At 42.1% G+C, this 17,705-nt stretch overlaps 1 protein-coding gene across 2 annotated transcripts in view; it reads left to right on the top strand.

Annotated features, from left to right (window-relative positions):
• Window positions 1-17,705, top strand: part of ALDH18A1 (aldehyde dehydrogenase 18 family member A1) — a 38,425-nt gene that overhangs the window by 5,954 nt on the left and 14,766 nt on the right. The window contains exons 3-10 of one of the 2 annotated variants that reach the window (XM_006218666.4): window positions 4,804-5,018; window positions 8,870-9,019; window positions 9,108-9,212; window positions 12,144-12,296; window positions 12,726-12,816; window positions 15,500-15,624; window positions 16,371-16,515; window positions 17,212-17,285. In XM_006218666.4, coding sequence (XP_006218728.1) covers window positions 4,804-5,018; window positions 8,870-9,019; window positions 9,108-9,212; window positions 12,144-12,296; window positions 12,726-12,816; window positions 15,500-15,624; window positions 16,371-16,515; window positions 17,212-17,285 — 1,058 coding nt within the window. Of the gene's footprint in view, window positions 1-4,803; window positions 5,019-8,869; window positions 9,020-9,107; window positions 9,213-12,143; window positions 12,303-12,725; window positions 12,817-15,499; window positions 15,625-16,370; window positions 16,516-17,211; window positions 17,286-17,705 lie in introns of both variants that reach the window. The other variant, XM_006218665.4, reaches the window with a different exon arrangement.

Raw genomic sequence — 17,705 nt, 5'->3', positions numbered from 1 at the left:
ACAACCTTACGAGACAGGTGAAGTAACAGCAAGTAAGTGGAGGGGTTGAGATTCCAACCCAGCCGTCTGGCTCCAGAGCCTACACTTGTGCTTTTATGTATCCTCTGCCTCTGTGTAAGGTGTCTGAATAGGTGACACAGCTCCTGGTGTAGAGTAAGTATTCACCTCAGTATTTTCATTGTTGATGTTACTGTTTATTCTCACTAGCCTCATTCACAGAAGAAGGCACTTCCTGACCTTGTCCCTGGGATTTTTTGTCTTTGTGTCCAATTTCTCTGGAGCCTGGAGCCCTGTGTTCACTGTCCATGATAAGCACAAGAGCAGAAAAGAAATAAAAAAGGCAAAGTGAGAAAGCATAGATAGAAAAAGAGGGAAGTGGAAGGCCAGGAAGGGAGATAAAAACCATATCAGGGTCCCTTCTTGTTCAGGCCTGGAACACAGCCTCATTGATTGCTGAGCTGAAGGACTGATGCTGGAAGGGTAAAGGGCTTCTCTTCCCTTGGAATATGACCTGAGGCACTTTTGAGGAATACAGATAACCCTCCCTCTTCCCCCAACACGTGTGCACACACATGCACCTCGGTATCCCCTCATACTTTACAGGAGAGATGGCTTTTCTTTGAGACTTAAAGCCTAAAGGTTCCTTAGAAGATGAGAAGAGATTACCCATCCAGAAGCCTTGGATTTTTCTTAGCTAATCAAGGCCTTCTCAGTCCTTAATATGGACCTTAAAAAGTATAATACACTGAAGAAGGTAAAAATGCCCTCAAGAAATGTAGAGTCAATCTGGGGGGATGAAAGCATTGTTGAACAGGAAACCCAGCAAAGCTCTGGACCCCATAGAGCTCTCCGAGATGCAGAACCCGCTAGATGTCACTGAGCTTTTATTTGCTTGAAATCTTGTTCCTCTTGAACCTTCTCATCCCTGATCTTCTGTGACCCAGTTGCCTGCCGCCAGAACAACCCTTGACTGCCTGGCACCAAGTGCCCAGCCTCCTCTGCTGATACAGACTGGATCAGGAGTCTCATTCATGCTAACCTGGCCTGCTAGATTCTGATTGGTTTCTGCCATTTGATCACCTGGACTGACCTACTTGCCACTACCCGTGTCCCTGAGGTGCCCTCTCAGGCTGCCCCACCCATGCTGAGCACTTTTTGAGGACAGGACATGCCCTACAGTGCACAGGAGAGAAATGTGGCCGGCCCAGTCGTGACAGCTGTCGATGGGATATGTGGTACTTGGGTACAGCCCTGAGTTCTGCATACAGCCACTGGTGTTCCCGGGGCCAGACTCCAGGGAAATCTCTCCCTCTACCACCCCTCCCTCCATCAAGTCAGCAAGGCCAGAACCATCGTGTATGTAACTTTTAAGCTTAGACTTGGGCATCTGCATTACTTAGGATAATATCCCTAAAGGGGCTGGGCCAGTGTACTTACATTGGTGAACCTTATGAAGAAAGGCAGCTCTCCACGGAACTTAGCCCCAACAACATGCCAGTCCTTCAGTCCCAGGGACTCCCCCAGCAGGAACAGGTCTAGCAAGGGCACCAAGCCCCAGTTGTATCCCAGAGGATGACTTAATGAGCAGCTTTCTGCCGGGAACTAGACTGCAAGCCTCTTGCAAAAAAAAAGGTCTATATCATCTTATATCTCCAACAGACTTGAAACACAGTCACTTAAGGAAGTGGTTATTTAAGAGAGGAAAGAAAACATTCTTTACGACTTCATTTTAAATGGTCTTTCTAAGATTTGTATGTGAAGGAGGCAGAGGAGGAGGAGAATACACATGATCTTCTGGTCCGCGACAGGATTCCACCTGCTTTACCCACCATTGTTACAGTGTAGAGAAAAATGACAGATGCTGCATTACAGTTTAGGGAATCAGTGGTCAGGAGATAGAGGTCTGGGTAGAGAAATTCTTAAAATGTCTGTAAATATAGAAGGAGGTGATCATGGTTGATTCAAGTGAAGAAAGTTACTCTATGATAGTATAATTATAGGAGAATGGTCTGAAAGTGGCTGGGAATGATTATTTAGTAAATCATTCCAATGTTTATTAATGTCTGTGGTGATACATAGAGAACTCTTTGAGGGGGAAATGCCTAAAGTTTATTCCTGCTGAGAACTTGTGTTCCCCATCTTGTCTTGCTTCTTGGGTCCAGCACATCCCACCAAGCAGAGGTCCATCTGCTGTGAGTGAGCCCACCCATCAATCACCAACGTCCACGGCCAGCTCGGCCTCTCCTGCCCAGGCCTCCCTGCCCTTCCGCCTGCACACTCATCCTCCTGTTCAGTTAGAGTCGGTCAGGTGCACGTCACAGAAAAGCCCAAATATTGACGGCTCAGACAGGACAGCAATCTGTTTCTCTCTCCTTCTCCTGAAAGAAGCTGGGGCCCTGAAAGAAGAGAGGCGGCCCAGGGCTCCCTGGACAGAGCAGCTCTGAAATCCTCAGGCTTCCACGTACCTTCTTGTTGTGTCACGGTTCTTCACGTGTTTTCTTGTAGTTGGAAGTGGATGTTTGAGTTCCAGCCTTGCACCCATGTTCCAAGCAGCAACATGGATGAAGGGAAGCACTCTTCTTTTTTTTTCTTTTACATTTTTCATTCACATTTAATGTAATTTCAGTCAAAAAGGCTTCAGGCAGCATCAATAGGTAACAGAGCATTGGGTAAGAAGGAGAAGACATTCTAAGACACAGCATGGTTCTTCCATATGAAGTAACTCTGGGGCTCTGAGCTGCTAAACCTTGATTTATTTATCTAGAAATAGACAATAGCCATAAGTTGGCACAAATGAATGTGGCTGGTGGCAGCTTGAAATCAGGCAGCTGTGGGGTCCAGTCACACAGGAAACACTTTTGTTTTTAAGGAAATTCCTAGAAGTCCCACATTTCCATGTGTATCTCATTAACCAGAACTTAGTCACATGGCCATACCGAGCTGCACGAGAAAGTCTGGGAAATGTAGTCTTCTGACTGGTGGCAGTGTGCTCTGCTAAAACTGGGAAAGTCCCTGAATTTGTGAGAGAAAGGGCAAATGGGTAGTTGGTAAGCAGTCAGCAGGAAGAATTGGACGCATGAGACGTTGTGAAGTGGTTCGTGCCTGACACTCAGCGCTGACTGTTACGTTTTCAGCTTTTTAATTAAGTTTGGTTTTTTCTTTTGTTTTGGGTTTTTTTGGGGGGGGAGTGTTTGTGGGGGAGGCGGAGGCCTCTTTAGAAATCTTGTTCAGTGTTACAAGGAAAAGAATCAGGAAAGGATTGATTAGGGGCAGATGTCCAAAGGGATAGAAAGAAGTATCTGACTCCAACCTTGCTTTTCTTTCAGGAAGCTATCCAGTTTCTTTCGTTAACAAGCATTTCATGCTGCCATGTTACAAATTTTAGGTAGATGAGTTATGATTTTTTTAATTACTTATACCAATTACTTCACTCTGTATTGTCTTAGCTAATCAGACTTACTGTCTTTTTATAGTGGTGTGGTTTCTTTAAAAGCACACATGTATATATGCACCCCAGTGTTCATAGCACTATTTACAATGGCCAAGACATGGAAACAACCTAAATGTCCCTCGACAGATGGCTGCATAAAGAAGTTGTGGTATATTTCTACAATGGAATACTACTCAGCCATAAAAATAATAAAATAATGCCATTTGCAGCAACATGGATGGACCTGGAGATTGTCATTCTAAGTGAAATAAGCCAGAAAGAGAAAGAAAAATGCCATATGATATCACTTATATGTGGAATCTTGGGGGAAAAAAAGACAAATGAACTTATTTGCAAAACAGAAAGAGACTCAGACATAGAGAACAAATGTGGTTACGTGGAGAGGAGGGGGTGGGAGGGGATAAATTGGAAGTTAGAGATTTGCAAATACTAATTGATATATATAGAACAGATAAACAAGTTCATGCTGTATAGCACAGGGAACTATATTCAATATCTTGTAGTAACTTATGGTGAAAAAGAATATGAAAACAAATATATGTATGTTCACGTATGACTGAAGCTTTGTGCTGTACACCAGAAATTGACACAACATTGTAAACTGACTATACTTAAATTAAAAACACATATATATATATGTATATATATATATATACACACACCCCCAAAAGCTGATTTCACTGATTATGAAAGCAGTGCATTTTTACTACATAAATTTGGGAAACATAGACAAGAATAAAGAAGAAAAATAAAATCACCCATAATCCTGTCATGAGATAAAATACTAATGTTTTGATTTATTTTCTTTATCTTTTTTATTATGCATTTAGACATGTGTATGAAGCTAACATATCACAAGCATTTTACTATCTATTAAAAATTCTAAAAATGTTAATCTTTCTGCCCTTTTTTTGACATTTACCCTACCTCTGATTTTTCCTATTATAACAAACGTGATTAGTCTTCTGATAAATATCTTTGTCTCCATCTCTGATTAATTCCTTAGAATAAATTTCTGGACATGGAATTGCTGGATCAAAGATGTGAACATTTTTAAGGCTTTTGATTTATTTTGCCAATGCGTCTTCAGGAAAGATTGTCTCATCTAAACTCTTTACCAGCAGTGTCTGAGTGCACCTGTGACCTGTGTGCTGGGTGTAAACGCCACATAATGCTAGAATAAAACATGCTAGATGTGGCTTTTGATATGCAGGTTTTACTCAGTTAAGAATGATAAAGCTATTTTTTTGGTGACTAAACTGGTTACTATTACTAATACATCTTTTTAATGAGAAGTTATATGTTGTATTTCTCTTTCTTTTCTTGCATTTGACTTGGGGGGGGGGCTACAGATCGTGTCCAGCCTTCAGCCACGGGACATGTTCGTTCTTGGAGCAACATCCCCTTTATCACTGTACCCCTCAGCCGTACACATGGCAAATCTTTTGCCCACCGCAGTGAGCTGAAGCATGCCAAGAGGATCGTGGTGAAGCTCGGCAGTGCCGTGGTGACCCGAGGGGATGAATGTGGCCTGGCACTGGGACGCCTGGCATCTATTGTTGAGCAGGTAATCACCAAGATGGAAAATCCAGCTGAACTAAAACAAAATCAGCTTTTTAAGCTGTCATTTCAGGTTTCTGAGTTTGTAAAATAACCTTCATTTGAGTGTGGTAGATTTAACCCAATCTGAAAACTCCCTTTCTCAATGAAGGCGCCACAGGGAGATAGCAGCTCAGGGCAAGCAAAGGGGATGTCAAGGAGTAGAGTTGATTTCATGTAGTTCATCCCTCAGGCGATGCTTCCTGATACTCTAGTGGTTAGGATTCGGTGCTCTCATCCCTCAGGCTTCTTAGTGATAAGGAGCTGTATGGGTCAGTGACTTTTAATCCTGGCTGCACTCTAGAATCACCTGAGGGGCCTGGAGATGCCTGGGCATCATACTCAGCCATTTAATAAGTATCTCTGGCATGAGGCTCAAGCATCTGCGTTTTTCAGGTTTCCCAGTTGACTCATATGTAGTCAAGGTTAAATACCTGATGAAATTGTGTACATATTGAGCTATTTCCCCCTGTTTTGATTGGCTTTATCTTTTTTAATTAGCCCAATAATCTTGAAATAAATATGAGCTATTGTTTAAAAAATTTCCTAAATTTAGGTATTTAAAAGCTTACCCGACTGCATGGAGAATACCCTGTAAGGCTTTCATTTGAAAGCAGAAGGATACAAAGCCACAAAAGAGAGAATAAGTAAGCACTGAGGGTCTGAGAGACATCCTGTGCACAAGCCCCCCAGGGTCTTTATTCATACAGGGACCATACCCTGTCTCCAGGTTAAATCACCAAGAGATGTGTACAAGGAATCTTGGCTTTGAAGGGACTCAAAACAGAAGTTTTCAGTGGGGATTTTATGCCCCCACTGGCCATGCAGTCAAACAGGCTATAGTTTATCAGTAAAGAAACTGATCTTGAGGGGCCAGCGTGGGAGTTTTGGACTTTAAACATCACATCACAAATCCTACTACCCTTATCTTTTCTAAGAGCAGGGATCAGCAAACTTTCCCTGTCAAAGGCCACATACTAAATATGTTATCTTCTTTAGGGCATATGGTCTCTGTCTCAACTACTCAGCAATACTGTTGTAGCACAAAAGCAAACCTCAGACAATATATAAATGAATAGTCATGGCTGTGTTCCAATAAAACTTTATTTGCCAAAACAGATGCAGGTCAGATTTGACCTGCAGTCCGCAGTTTGCCAACCCCTGACCGAGAGTCAAAAACCAGACATCCAGGTATCCTGGATATAAAGCTGGAGCCTTTTCATTCTAGCTGTGACTCAACTCTCTCTTCCATAACCACATTTTCTATTTTTAAAAAACAATTTTACTGAAGAGTTGGTATGAGAAAGCTGCTAACCTAAAACCTGATGGAATTTTCTTCATTTAGTTTCTGTACTTAGCAATGATCAGATTTGCCTCTCAGATTGAGTCCATCAGATCAATTCAGTTTAACAAATATTTATCAAAGGGCTACATTGTAAGGGTCTTAACTAACCTCTAACTGTTGTCTCTGTCCTTGGGAAGCCAGAACTGGGACTCCCAAAATAATAAGGTGGTTGTTCAAGGCAGTGAATATCCAAATGAGAAGGCCCAAATGACAATGACTGATAGTTCCAGAGATGGTGAAATCAAATGAGAGTGTGGTCATTCTTGGGGCTTTCTAGGAGAGCTGAAACTCAACATGGACCTTTGTGACTGGTAGGATTTGCACCAACAGAGGGGAAGTGTTCCATGTTGCTAAGTGCACACTGTAAATGGTGCCCCTAGAATTGTGCGGCCCAGTGCTTCTGCGGAATGGGGAGGCTCTATGAGTGAAGTCCAGATGGGGGACAAAAACAGGAATGAGTATGGCATGCTGATGGGCCAGGGAAGAGGTAAACTTAAAGGTGATGATGGTGATCTCATCAGGGATGAATGGGAATAAAGTGTATCGTTCTTTAGGCAGGGCTTTGAAACCAAGTAGAAGATTTCAGGTTCAATCTCAAAAACAGACTGAATGTTTTGAGCAGAGGAGAAACTTGATGAAAACAATGGGGAGAATCTGGTAATGGTTTGCTTAGGTGACCAGCTCTCCTTTTAGGGACACCCATGGACCTCATGGAAGGGTTTTCTAGATCAGGGCAATACTAATAGCTAGTCAGCTGTTGTGTCCAAGGCATCTGATCACAGTACATAGACTCAGGAGCCAACTTCAAGCGGCTTTGATTGACCAAAAGTGGGAATATCTGAACATTAATAAAGATAATTGCTACACTAAATTTAAACACAGGAAATATGTTTAAATCCATGAATCACAAAGATACTTCAAAAAAATTCATCGGTCCTCTTTGAAGGATTCTAGAGAACCTACTCATTATTTTGGAAACTGATACATAAAGGAAAAGAGACACACATTTGTGCTGCCTTTCATATACATAGTGTACCTCAAGGTAACCAAATAGTTAATGAGAGAAAGTTTTCCTTTATGGAAGTACTCTAGCCTGTGAATAAAGAGGAAATGAATGAGTTAGAATATCAGCGTCTTGTAGCCCCTAATGAATTAATAGCCTTGGTGATGCATCAGCAGTTGCTAACATCACAAAAAGAAAGACAGCCAGGCCTTATGAATCTCCTTGATGGACAGCATGAGCTTAAAGAATTCTTGAGAAAAAAATCAAGCCTCCATACCTAACAGCGGTTTATAGAGTACAGCATTAAATGGCACCATAGGGACACAAGCAGGAAAATTGAGGCTGAAAAACCCTAAAGGACAGATAACTCTGTTTCTTTAACAAAAAATTACACGGGAAAAAAATGATAGTGGGGGACCTATGGATTAAAAGTGAATTAAGGGACATTTCAACTGATGGCAATGTATGGGCTTAATTTGTATCACAATTTGAGCAAGCTCAAAAAATTGGAGAAATGTGAACATTGACTGGATATTTGGTATTAGGGAATTATTGAAATATTTTAGATAATAATAGGTTTGTGGATGTATGCATATCTATAATTTTTTTAGCAATTACTGCTGAAGTATTTACAGATGAGATAATGTGTCTGGAGCCTGGGATTTCTATTAAAATAATGATGGGGCTGTAAAAGGAATATTCGAGAGTGAGAAATTGGCCATAAGACATAGTTGTTGGAGTGGGTGATGAGTATGTGGGGATTTGTAATTTGATTTATGCCACTTTTGTTAAGTATGAAATTTTCTATGATAACAAGTTATTTTTTTTAGATCATGGTTTATCATAGCTGTTTCTGAGTTCCTGAACCATGTTATAGGGTTCAAGCATCAGGAGGAGTGGACAGGTTAGGAATTTTTTATTTTTTTCATGTGGACCTGTCCGAGGTGGGAAACGAAATGATCACAGCTAGATCTAGGCAAACCGCAGAACAAGGTCAGCATCTGTCCCTGGTCCTGCCAGAGGCAACCCGTGAGAATCAGACATGCCCCAGAAACAGCCTCATCTCCCCAGGTCATACCTTAGAATGTGAGAAGCCGTCTGCTAAGTTTACTTGAAATTCCTGGCTCCAGACTCATGTTCTTGGCTTTGTTTCCTGAAACAACTAGGTTTTCTGCATAATAGGCTTCTCCAGATACCTCCAGGTCCTGTGGATGGCAAACCTGGCTACACACCAGAATCCTGTTATTAAAAATTTCTTGTTTCTATCTGTCTCCTACTTATCAGATTTGAGGAAGCATGTAGAACTCTGTATTTTTCCCAAAGAACCTGGGTGAGTCTTCCCAAGCCAGCCCACTGCTGGTCTATAATCCAGCATTTGGGATCCACTCATTAGTTCCCCCTACTTGAATCTCTTGTGATGAGAGGAAAAACATATGATGGTGACTTGTGCCTTTTCCTTCCTCACTGCCAGGTTTCAGTGTTGCAGAACCAAGGCCGAGAGATGATGCTGGTAACCAGTGGAGCCGTAGCCTTTGGCAAACAGCGTCTGCGCCACGAGATCCTTCTGTCTCAGAGTGTGCGGCAGGCCCTGCACTCGGGACAGAACCAACTGAAAGAGATGGTGAGTGCTGCTTCCCCACCTCCGTAGCAGGGTCCTTAGGCCTCCTTCCCTCACCCCCAACCACACCTTGTCTTTTGGTGTGTTACAGGCAATTCCAGTCTTAGAAGCCCGAGCCTGTGCAGCCGCCGGACAGAGTGGGCTGATGGCCCTGTATGAGGCCATGTTTACCCAGTACAGCATCTGTGCTGCCCAGGTGAGGGGCTGGCCTTCACAAGGGGGTGTGGGGCCTGTGAGGGTGATGCCTGTGGAGCAAGGTGATTGCGAGCAGGGAGCCAGACTGCCGAGGTACAGTCCCAGCTTCACCACTTGCTCGTTGGGGTAGCTGGACAAAGGCTTTAAATCTATCCTCTTTGTGCCTCAGTTCCTCATTTGAAAAACGAGGATATTATCAGTGCCACTGCAGAGGGGTTTTGGAAAGACTCAATGAAAAAAATGCATGAAAAGCATTTAATGTAGTCTGGTACAGAATACCTTCCCAGTAAGTGTTCGATCTTGTTAGTGTACTAATAACTCTTAGGAGTGCTGCCACTTCTGAAGATGGAAAGGTTTGATGTCTGTATTTCATTTGCTTCTTTGGCTTTAGGTGGCTTGTTTCTCTGCACCTGATCGCCTTATTTGATAGATATCTATTAAGCATTGAAGGGAAATGCTGGTGGGTGGTTTTTAATTCATTTAGCAAGTGTTTGCTGAGAGCCTTTGGTGTGCCAAGGAATGTGTTAGACGTTGGGGATACTGGTGAACAAACAGGCCCTGCTCAGGTCCTCACGGAACTTATAAACTTTTAGTGGTTACCCCCTGCATGTTCTAGAACCTTCTTTTTACATTGTTTCTTTTCTACCTAAATTTCCAGAATTTTTTTCAGTTGTATTTTTAATCGACTATACAACTACACACTAAATACAAACTCCTAAATATCACAAAACAACTAAAAAAATCTAACTCCCCAAGTTATTTTCAAATTCCTTTGCTGCCTCTGATCTTACCTTTTACACAGATGATGTTATATATACATCCTTTCAGGTCTAGCTCTTGCATTTTCTCTCACTTTTTCTGTTTCTTCATCATTTTCACAGTTGTTATCCACAGTGATGTTCTGGTATTATTATACCAGCGTATCCTTGAGTAAGGGAACTGAAACAGAAAGGCATGGACTTCTGCACCTTTTGCCTCTGGCTGGGACCCCACTCTCTGTAATTGTAATTTTTTTTTTCTGTTACATAAATGCAGTGAAAATCTCAATTTCTGTCACCCTTCATTATCAGCTCTTTTCTCATCCACAGTGCAGTGACAGTTTTAGCCTTTAATTTTTTCAAAAGTGCCTGGAGTCAGGTAAGGAAACTTATTTAGGTCTAGGAACTATGTTTTTGTTTTATTTTTTCCCAGGTATGAAACTTTTTGAGTTTTTTGTTCATTTATTTTAGTGAAAGTATCTTTTAAAATACTGTACAATCAGCCGTTGTTTTTATTAACATTGATGTGAAAGAGTTCTGCGCCCTCCAGTTTCCAACAAGCATCCATCTGTGGGCCCCTTCTCTCCCACACCTTTGCCTTCCCCGTTATCTGATCTACAACAAATCTTTGCCCTTTGCACTTATCCTATGTCTTCTTGTTTTCTTTAGTAATCCTGTTTTGAAGGCCATTTTCAGGGCTTTTGAAAATCTCCCGTAAGTTTCTTGTCAGGTTAAAGACTTAAACAAGGACAACAGCTTATTTTTCCTCCATAGAAATGAGATTGATCTGCATCCTAACAATTTGCCTTCTCCAAGCACAGACTTTTCTTTCTCTGGTCTCTTGTCTCCTACCTCTTGTTTGTTAAACTGTTTGAGCAACAGATATTTTCACTAGACCTTTATACCTCCTGCTTGCCTTCCCTGCACACACGTGGTTACTTTTATTGTTTGACCTTTCATCACCAGGACTGGAATCTATATGTTCACCTTTGACCCAGGCTTGTTTTTTACAGAACTAAACTTTCTGAAAAGGCATTCATGACCTACCCTGTCACATCTTTCCCAAACATCAACATTTTAATTCTCCATCCCAATAGCCAGTATAGGGCTTGGCATATCAGAGATACTCAGTAAATTTTTTATCGCATGAGTGAGTAAATTATTTCCCTTAGTCATTTTACCATTTTGTCTTTATCACCCACATTTTCTGTATCATTAAGGCTCCTGCTGTCTTCTCAGTTACCATAGCCCGACCCTGGTTCAGAGCTTAACCATCCCCACTTGGACTGTTTCAGTACTTTCCTTCTCGACCACCTGCCTTCAACCTTGCCTACTTCAGCTCTGCCCTGTATCACAAAACATATCCATGAACGTCAGAGGAATTTCACTGAAACATTTATTCAGGGGCTTCTGGGTTTGTTACCATTTTGTTTCTTGCTATCATCCCCACTTATCTTTCTCTCCTGCTACACATTGCCTAATACTCTGATTCAAGCAAGGGAGTGGACCTGTTAACCGCCCCTGCACTCAGCTCTCCACTCTACCTTTGAGCAACTTGTGCTCATCCCCTACCCTGAGCCTTCTTTCAGTTTGTGACTAAAGATTCACCTCCATCAACTTCTCAGACTCATCCCCCTTGCTTAGACACGGTCTTTGCTAACTCTAGCAGTGGTCGGTTGCCGAGCAAGAACAGGGGCAACACACCCCATTCTGTTTTGTTTAATACACTTTCCAAGCAGAGTAACCATTCACTGACTTGCTTGCCACATGTTTCAGCATTTACTCTGCATGGCCAGACTTTGAATCAGATGCTGGGATACAAAATATTTTAGAAATTCATGGAAGTCATTACTCCTTGCAGTGTCCTTCCAAAGTAGATACATTAATTTTCTTAATTTTGTCAGTGGATGAAATTTGGTAGCTGTCTGAAGATTAAAGTACTTTTGCAAGATGTCTTGAGCATCCTAAAATAAATCTTCCAAGTGATTCTAACTTTTTTCCTGTCTCTAAAAGAATAGAGTAAGTGTCCAAAGATGTATGTTCCATTCTAATCTGTACAGGATCCCCAAAACCTAAAGTTGAACTCCTTTACTCTTAGCATCCTTTGGATGCTGTTCCTGGGAAATTCATCATTTTCCTCTCTCCTGTATTTTCAATCTCTTTAATCCTTTTAGATTTTGGTGACCAATTTGGATTTCCACGATGAGCAGAAGCGCCGGAACCTCAATGGGACACTTCATGAGCTCCTCCGAATGAACATCGTCCCCATTGTCAACACAAATGATGCTGTTGTCCCCCCAGCAGAGCCCAATAGTGATCTCCAGGGGGTAAATGTGGGTAAAGTATTCTCATGGGTTGAGCATGCTGTAGACCTTAATGCCGTGCTTTGCTGCATGTACTAACACCCAGAGTTTGGCATAAACAAGATGGAGAGATTGGGAGAGAAGCTGACATCCTGGAGCAGTGGCTGCATAAGCTCTTCTGAAGTCAGGGGGTTTCATTCAACCGAGTGAGGTGTGATAGTGGCTTACCATGGTGCTGCGAGCATGGCTTGTATATGTCCGCGGATAGAAGGGTCCATGTCTAGAAAGGGGGTTACCGGTAGGCATGGTGTTTTGCAGACTGAAGGGATCTGTGAGAGCTGTCATGCACGCATGGTCGTTAATTTTGTCTGCCAGAGTCTAGCTGAGCACTTCTGTGGACTTCTTTTTGAACTGCATAGCTCAGTCACTTAGGGCTTTTTGCCTGCTTTTTAGGTCATTAGTGTGAAAGATAATGATAGCCTGGCTGCCCGTCTGGCCGTGGAAATGAAAACCGACCTCTTGATTGTTCTTTCCGATGTAGAAGGTACAAAGTAATTCCTTTCCTTTTATCCAGTCTTTGTTTTAAATATGTTGCGTGTGAGCACATGGGTTCCCAAGTTTGAGTCCTTCTGATTTTTTTTAACTATGGACAGTTATTTTCTGAGCCATACGGTCTGAAAAGGGTTTTATGACTCAAAAGAAAGTGGGGATTCCGGGAGATGCAGTTTGAATACTTAAATGTCATTTCTAAGTACATTAGTTTTGTCTTTTATAACAGCTTAATGGAGATATAATTCATGTAACATACAATTCATCTGTTTAAAATTTACAGTTCAGTGATTTTTAGTGTATTCATTACAGTTGTTCAACTCTCACCACAGCTTAGAACATTTTTTATCATGCCAGCAAGAATTTCTGTACCCATTAGCAGTCACTCCTCACTTCCCCTCAAACTCTCTAGCCCTTGGCAACCTCTAATCTTACCTCCTGTCTGTATTGATTTGCCTATTCCGGATATTTTGTATATATGTAACATGTGATCCTTTCTGACTGACTGCTTTCATTTAACATAATGTTTTCACAGTTCATCTATACTATACCGTGTATCAGTACTTCATTTATGTTTACTGCCAAATAATATTTCACTATATAGATATACTATATTTTATTTGTGTATTCATCAGCTGATAGACATTTGTGCTGTTATGACTAATGCTGCTGTGAGCACTCATATATGTTTTGGTGTGAACATGCTTTTTACTTTACTGCTGGAGCATATGTTTAGCCTTTTGAAGAAGTACCAGGCCGGCTCCCAAAGCAGCTGCACCATTTTACGTTCTCCCAGCCGTGTAGGAGGGTTCCAGTTTCTCCACATCCTCTCTAACACTGTCCTCTTGTTATTTGCCTTTTTGATTATAGCCATCCTGGTGGGTGTGAAGTGATACCTCACTATGGTCTTGATCACTTTCTGGTTTTAGTGTAAATCAGATGACAGATGATTTTAAATCGGAGCCAGTGCAGAGGATCCAGGCTGTATGGCCACCACGCTTTTGGATGTCACTCGCTCCTCTCTGCTTCCCTCCTCATGCAGGGCCCCTTCGGGCTCCATTTTGGCTCTCCATTCACTGGTCTCACTTTCTTTTTTCTTTTTGTTTTGGAGGAGGGAGGGTAATTAGGTTTGTTTGTTTATTTATTTGAATGGAGGTACTGGGGGTTGAACCCAGGACCTCTTGCATGCTAAGCGTGTGCTCTAGCACTGAGCTATACCCCTCCCCCTTCTTCTCACTTTCTTAAGCTGTTCCCACTTCAGACTTTGACCCATAAGGAATATGGTAGCTGTATCTAAAATAGGCCAAATCTAAATCTGTTCAGTTTCAGTAAATCTACACTCTTTTTTCTCACCTATACTACCTGTCAAGGTAAAGGATATGAGTTTGAGAGATCAATGTATAAAACCCAATGTGAACTATAGTAAACTGTTTTACTTCAGCCTCAAACACCAAAACTGGACATTAGCGGGCTTGTGCTCTTAACTCTGATTAGTTATCCACTGAATATTGATCTTTAGAACAATATCAGAATTTTAAATACGCTATTGGCAGGTTTGAGAGGTCGCTACAAGGAAAAAGAGGAGTCGGCAGAATATCAGAATGCTAGGAACTCCTTGGTGTCTCTGGAGAAGGTTTAGCTTGGAATTGCCCAACCTTGCTCAGACTGTTTATGGTTTCATAGCACGGTGCCTTCTGAGAAGAACCAAGCCGTGAACCCCGGGAGCTGTAGGGTGATGGGTTGAGGCGGACAGGCATTGTGAGAGTTTATTTCTCTTAGGAGAGGATGTGCATATGGCAGGATTGTGTTAAAGATTTGGAATCGTGGGGCAGAGGGGTGTATTTTAGCACTGGAAAAGTAGTAACTTCAAACCAAAACATCACTGCCCAAATGTCCTTCAGCTGGTCCCTGACCACCAGCAGTTTCTCCCTGTCTGTGTCCCCCTTAGAGCTTGACATGACCCCATTTTCTGACGCCCGCTTTTCCCCTTCCAAAGCTCTGACATGCTCTTTTCAGAGTCAAATTGTGAGGATTTTTAATTTTAGATGGTACACACATAACATTTCATGTAACTCTTACTTTACGTCACTCTACTCAGTTATAAATGGGACATAGGCTTTGTGGTGACAAATGCAGACTGAATGCCAAGAGTCATACGCTCTTCTGTTGACTCAGCCTAACCTTCACAGCAGCTTACCCATAACGTAGGGTGTATAATCAGTGACTGTTTCCAAGGATACTGTGAAAGTTATTGAGAACCTGTTTCGTATTTCATGCCCCTGGAAATAAGTCATATTAAACAGTATACAGCTGCTGTGCTGTTTCTGCAAAAGCCACTCATCTTTTTCAGTTGCATCCTTAAGTAGCAGTGGCACAGGTGAAGACAGCTTCCCTGTAGACAGTGGGCAGGGCTAGTAAATTTTGTATCAAGGATATAGCCATGCTCTGATGCTGGTAAACATTCATTTATCAAGCAAGGTTATACAAGCATGTAAAATGCGTCATCCTGGAGCTGTTTTTCAGTGTGAGTAGACTATACGGATCTCTTGACCTCTTCCTGTTAGAGCTGGTGGAATAGCAGAATTTATCTGGATGAGTCAAGTACAGAGTGGTTGGCAGGTACCCAGGGAGGTCTGTCTTCCGTTAAACAGTATTACCAACTCTTGTCTACTTTTTAGGCCTCTTTGACAGCCCCCCAGGGTCTGATGATGCAAAGCTTATTGATATATTTTATCCTGGTGATCAGCAGTCTGTGACCTTTGGAACCAAGTCAAGAGTGGGAATGGGTGGCATGGAAGCCAAGGTAAGAATCTGGTGCCGTTACTGCCTGTAACAGTTATAAAACCAAAACAATATTGTGTCCTCCTTACTTTTGTAATTGTTTGAGGGCTAGCGCACATACACACTTAAAGACACACATATCTAAATATAGGCTCTATGCATATTGTGTACCTGCATTTAGTCATGTCTTAGTATGTATTTTTATTAATAATATATAAAGAGTCTGTTCATATTGTAAACTCCTCAAGGGCAGGGTTGATATATTTTTCATAATTCATAAGTCCTCTAAATGTTAGTTTTAGAGCTCAAATGTTTCTTGATGAAATCTTTCAAAAAATTCTTCTCTCCCTTTAGTTGTTCAGGTGTAGCATCATATGTAGCAATAGCAGAAACGAGGACAAGAACCTTACAAAAGGTCAGAGTACTCAGGGTCAGATTCTGGTTAAACAGATGGCTGGACACTAAGTTGAGTCACAGTAAGTCAAATGTAGAAGTTACGTGTCCCAGTACCGGAGAGTCTTAGAGCGAACACGCTGAGCGTGAAGGGCAGATTGGTTCATCTTTAGACAACACACTTCAAGGCTGGGGTGGGAGGAGTGCATGGGCTGAGCGTGTCTTCAGAGCCTCTGGACTTTTCCAAATATTCCTGCAGATATTTAAATTGCTCCATATTACATTGTATTTTCTATGTTTTACGTGTTTAAAGTGCTGGTGACTAAACTCTGCAAAGGTCTGAATCTCGTCCATGGATCTAACCTTTCCTATTAGGTGAAAGCAGCCCTCTGGGCTTTGCAAGGTGGCACTTCTGTGGTCATTGCCAACGGGACCCACCCGAAGGTGTCTGGGCACGTCATCACAGACATCGTGGAGGGCAAGAAAGTTGGCACCTTCTTTTCCGAAGTAAAGCCTGCAGGTAAGTAGTTCTTCATAGAGTCCCATAGTCTGTGGATGATGGACCACTAGCTAGTGACACCATGGTGTCCTAGATGGAGCTGAAAACTGAGCTCTCCCTTTGGGAGTAGAGCTTACAAAACTAATGTGCTAATATTATGAAATATGGTGTTGTTTTGAACACTACTTGCAAAATTGGATTTCACTTTGCTTTTGTAAAACTCATCTAACCTGCCTAACTAGGCCTCCTGTTCTCTCTAAAATCACTAAGCTAAAGAAGATAAGCATCCATTTTTCTCAAGAAACATTTGCTAGGCCCATGCTGGATGCCAGGTCCTAATGAACACGGGAGGTGCAAAGATGCATGAGATATGGTATCTTCTCTCAAGTGTTCACAAGGATAGAATTGCCTTATAATCTACAATTCAGAAATGCAAACACATTAAAAAAATATAACCCAAAATGGAATTGAGAAGAACTCTAGGAGACATAAATCATATTGTCTGCCCTGAAAATGCAGGCAAGTTCTTGTATTCATGCCTGAGTTAATCCGGTATGCCCTTCTGCCATCTTATTGGTCAGAATGATCTCTGGATGTGAAACAAATGCACCAAGACACTGAACATGCACTCCAGGCATGCGATGAGCCTATACTGATGCAGGATAGTGAGAGGGGGGTACTCTGACCGTGAGCTGATGTTTGCATATGTTCTCGCAGGCCCTACCGTTGAGCAACAGGGAGAAATGGCTCGATCAGGAGGAAGGATGCTGGCCACTTTGGAACCTGAACAGGTAATAACCTGAGCTGATAGTTTTGTTAGTTTTCAGAGTGAGTCATGCTGTGAGGTTTAGGGCACAGACAAGCCTTTATTCCTTGTGCCCCATAAGAGTTAGATCTGAGTTACAAGTCTGATTCAAATTCATTCTGCCTTTTTTCTTTTTCTAAATTTTATTTTCCCCTTTGTCTTTTGTAGGCTGAAGTCTAAGGTAGCTTTGCGTCACTGTGATGTTTTGATCAAAAACATCATGAAAATGATGAGACCAGAGAGGCTAGTCCTGCCTCATACTAGGCGTGGAAATGTAGGAAAGTTACTTGTCCCAGCCCACCCAGATCCCCTAGCTTACCTATCAGATGGAAGCTCCAGAGCCTGCTCCACAGTCACAGCCCTGCCCTGTCCTCGGTGAATCAGTCAAGTAGCAGACACAATGAAA

Source organism: Vicugna pacos, chromosome 11 (genome assembly GCF_048564905.1).
Source record: "Vicugna pacos chromosome 11, VicPac4, whole genome shotgun sequence".
NCBI classification, from domain to species: Eukaryota; Metazoa; Chordata; class Mammalia; order Artiodactyla; family Camelidae; genus Vicugna; species Vicugna pacos.
This window is presented reverse-complemented; position numbering and strand designations above follow the sequence as displayed.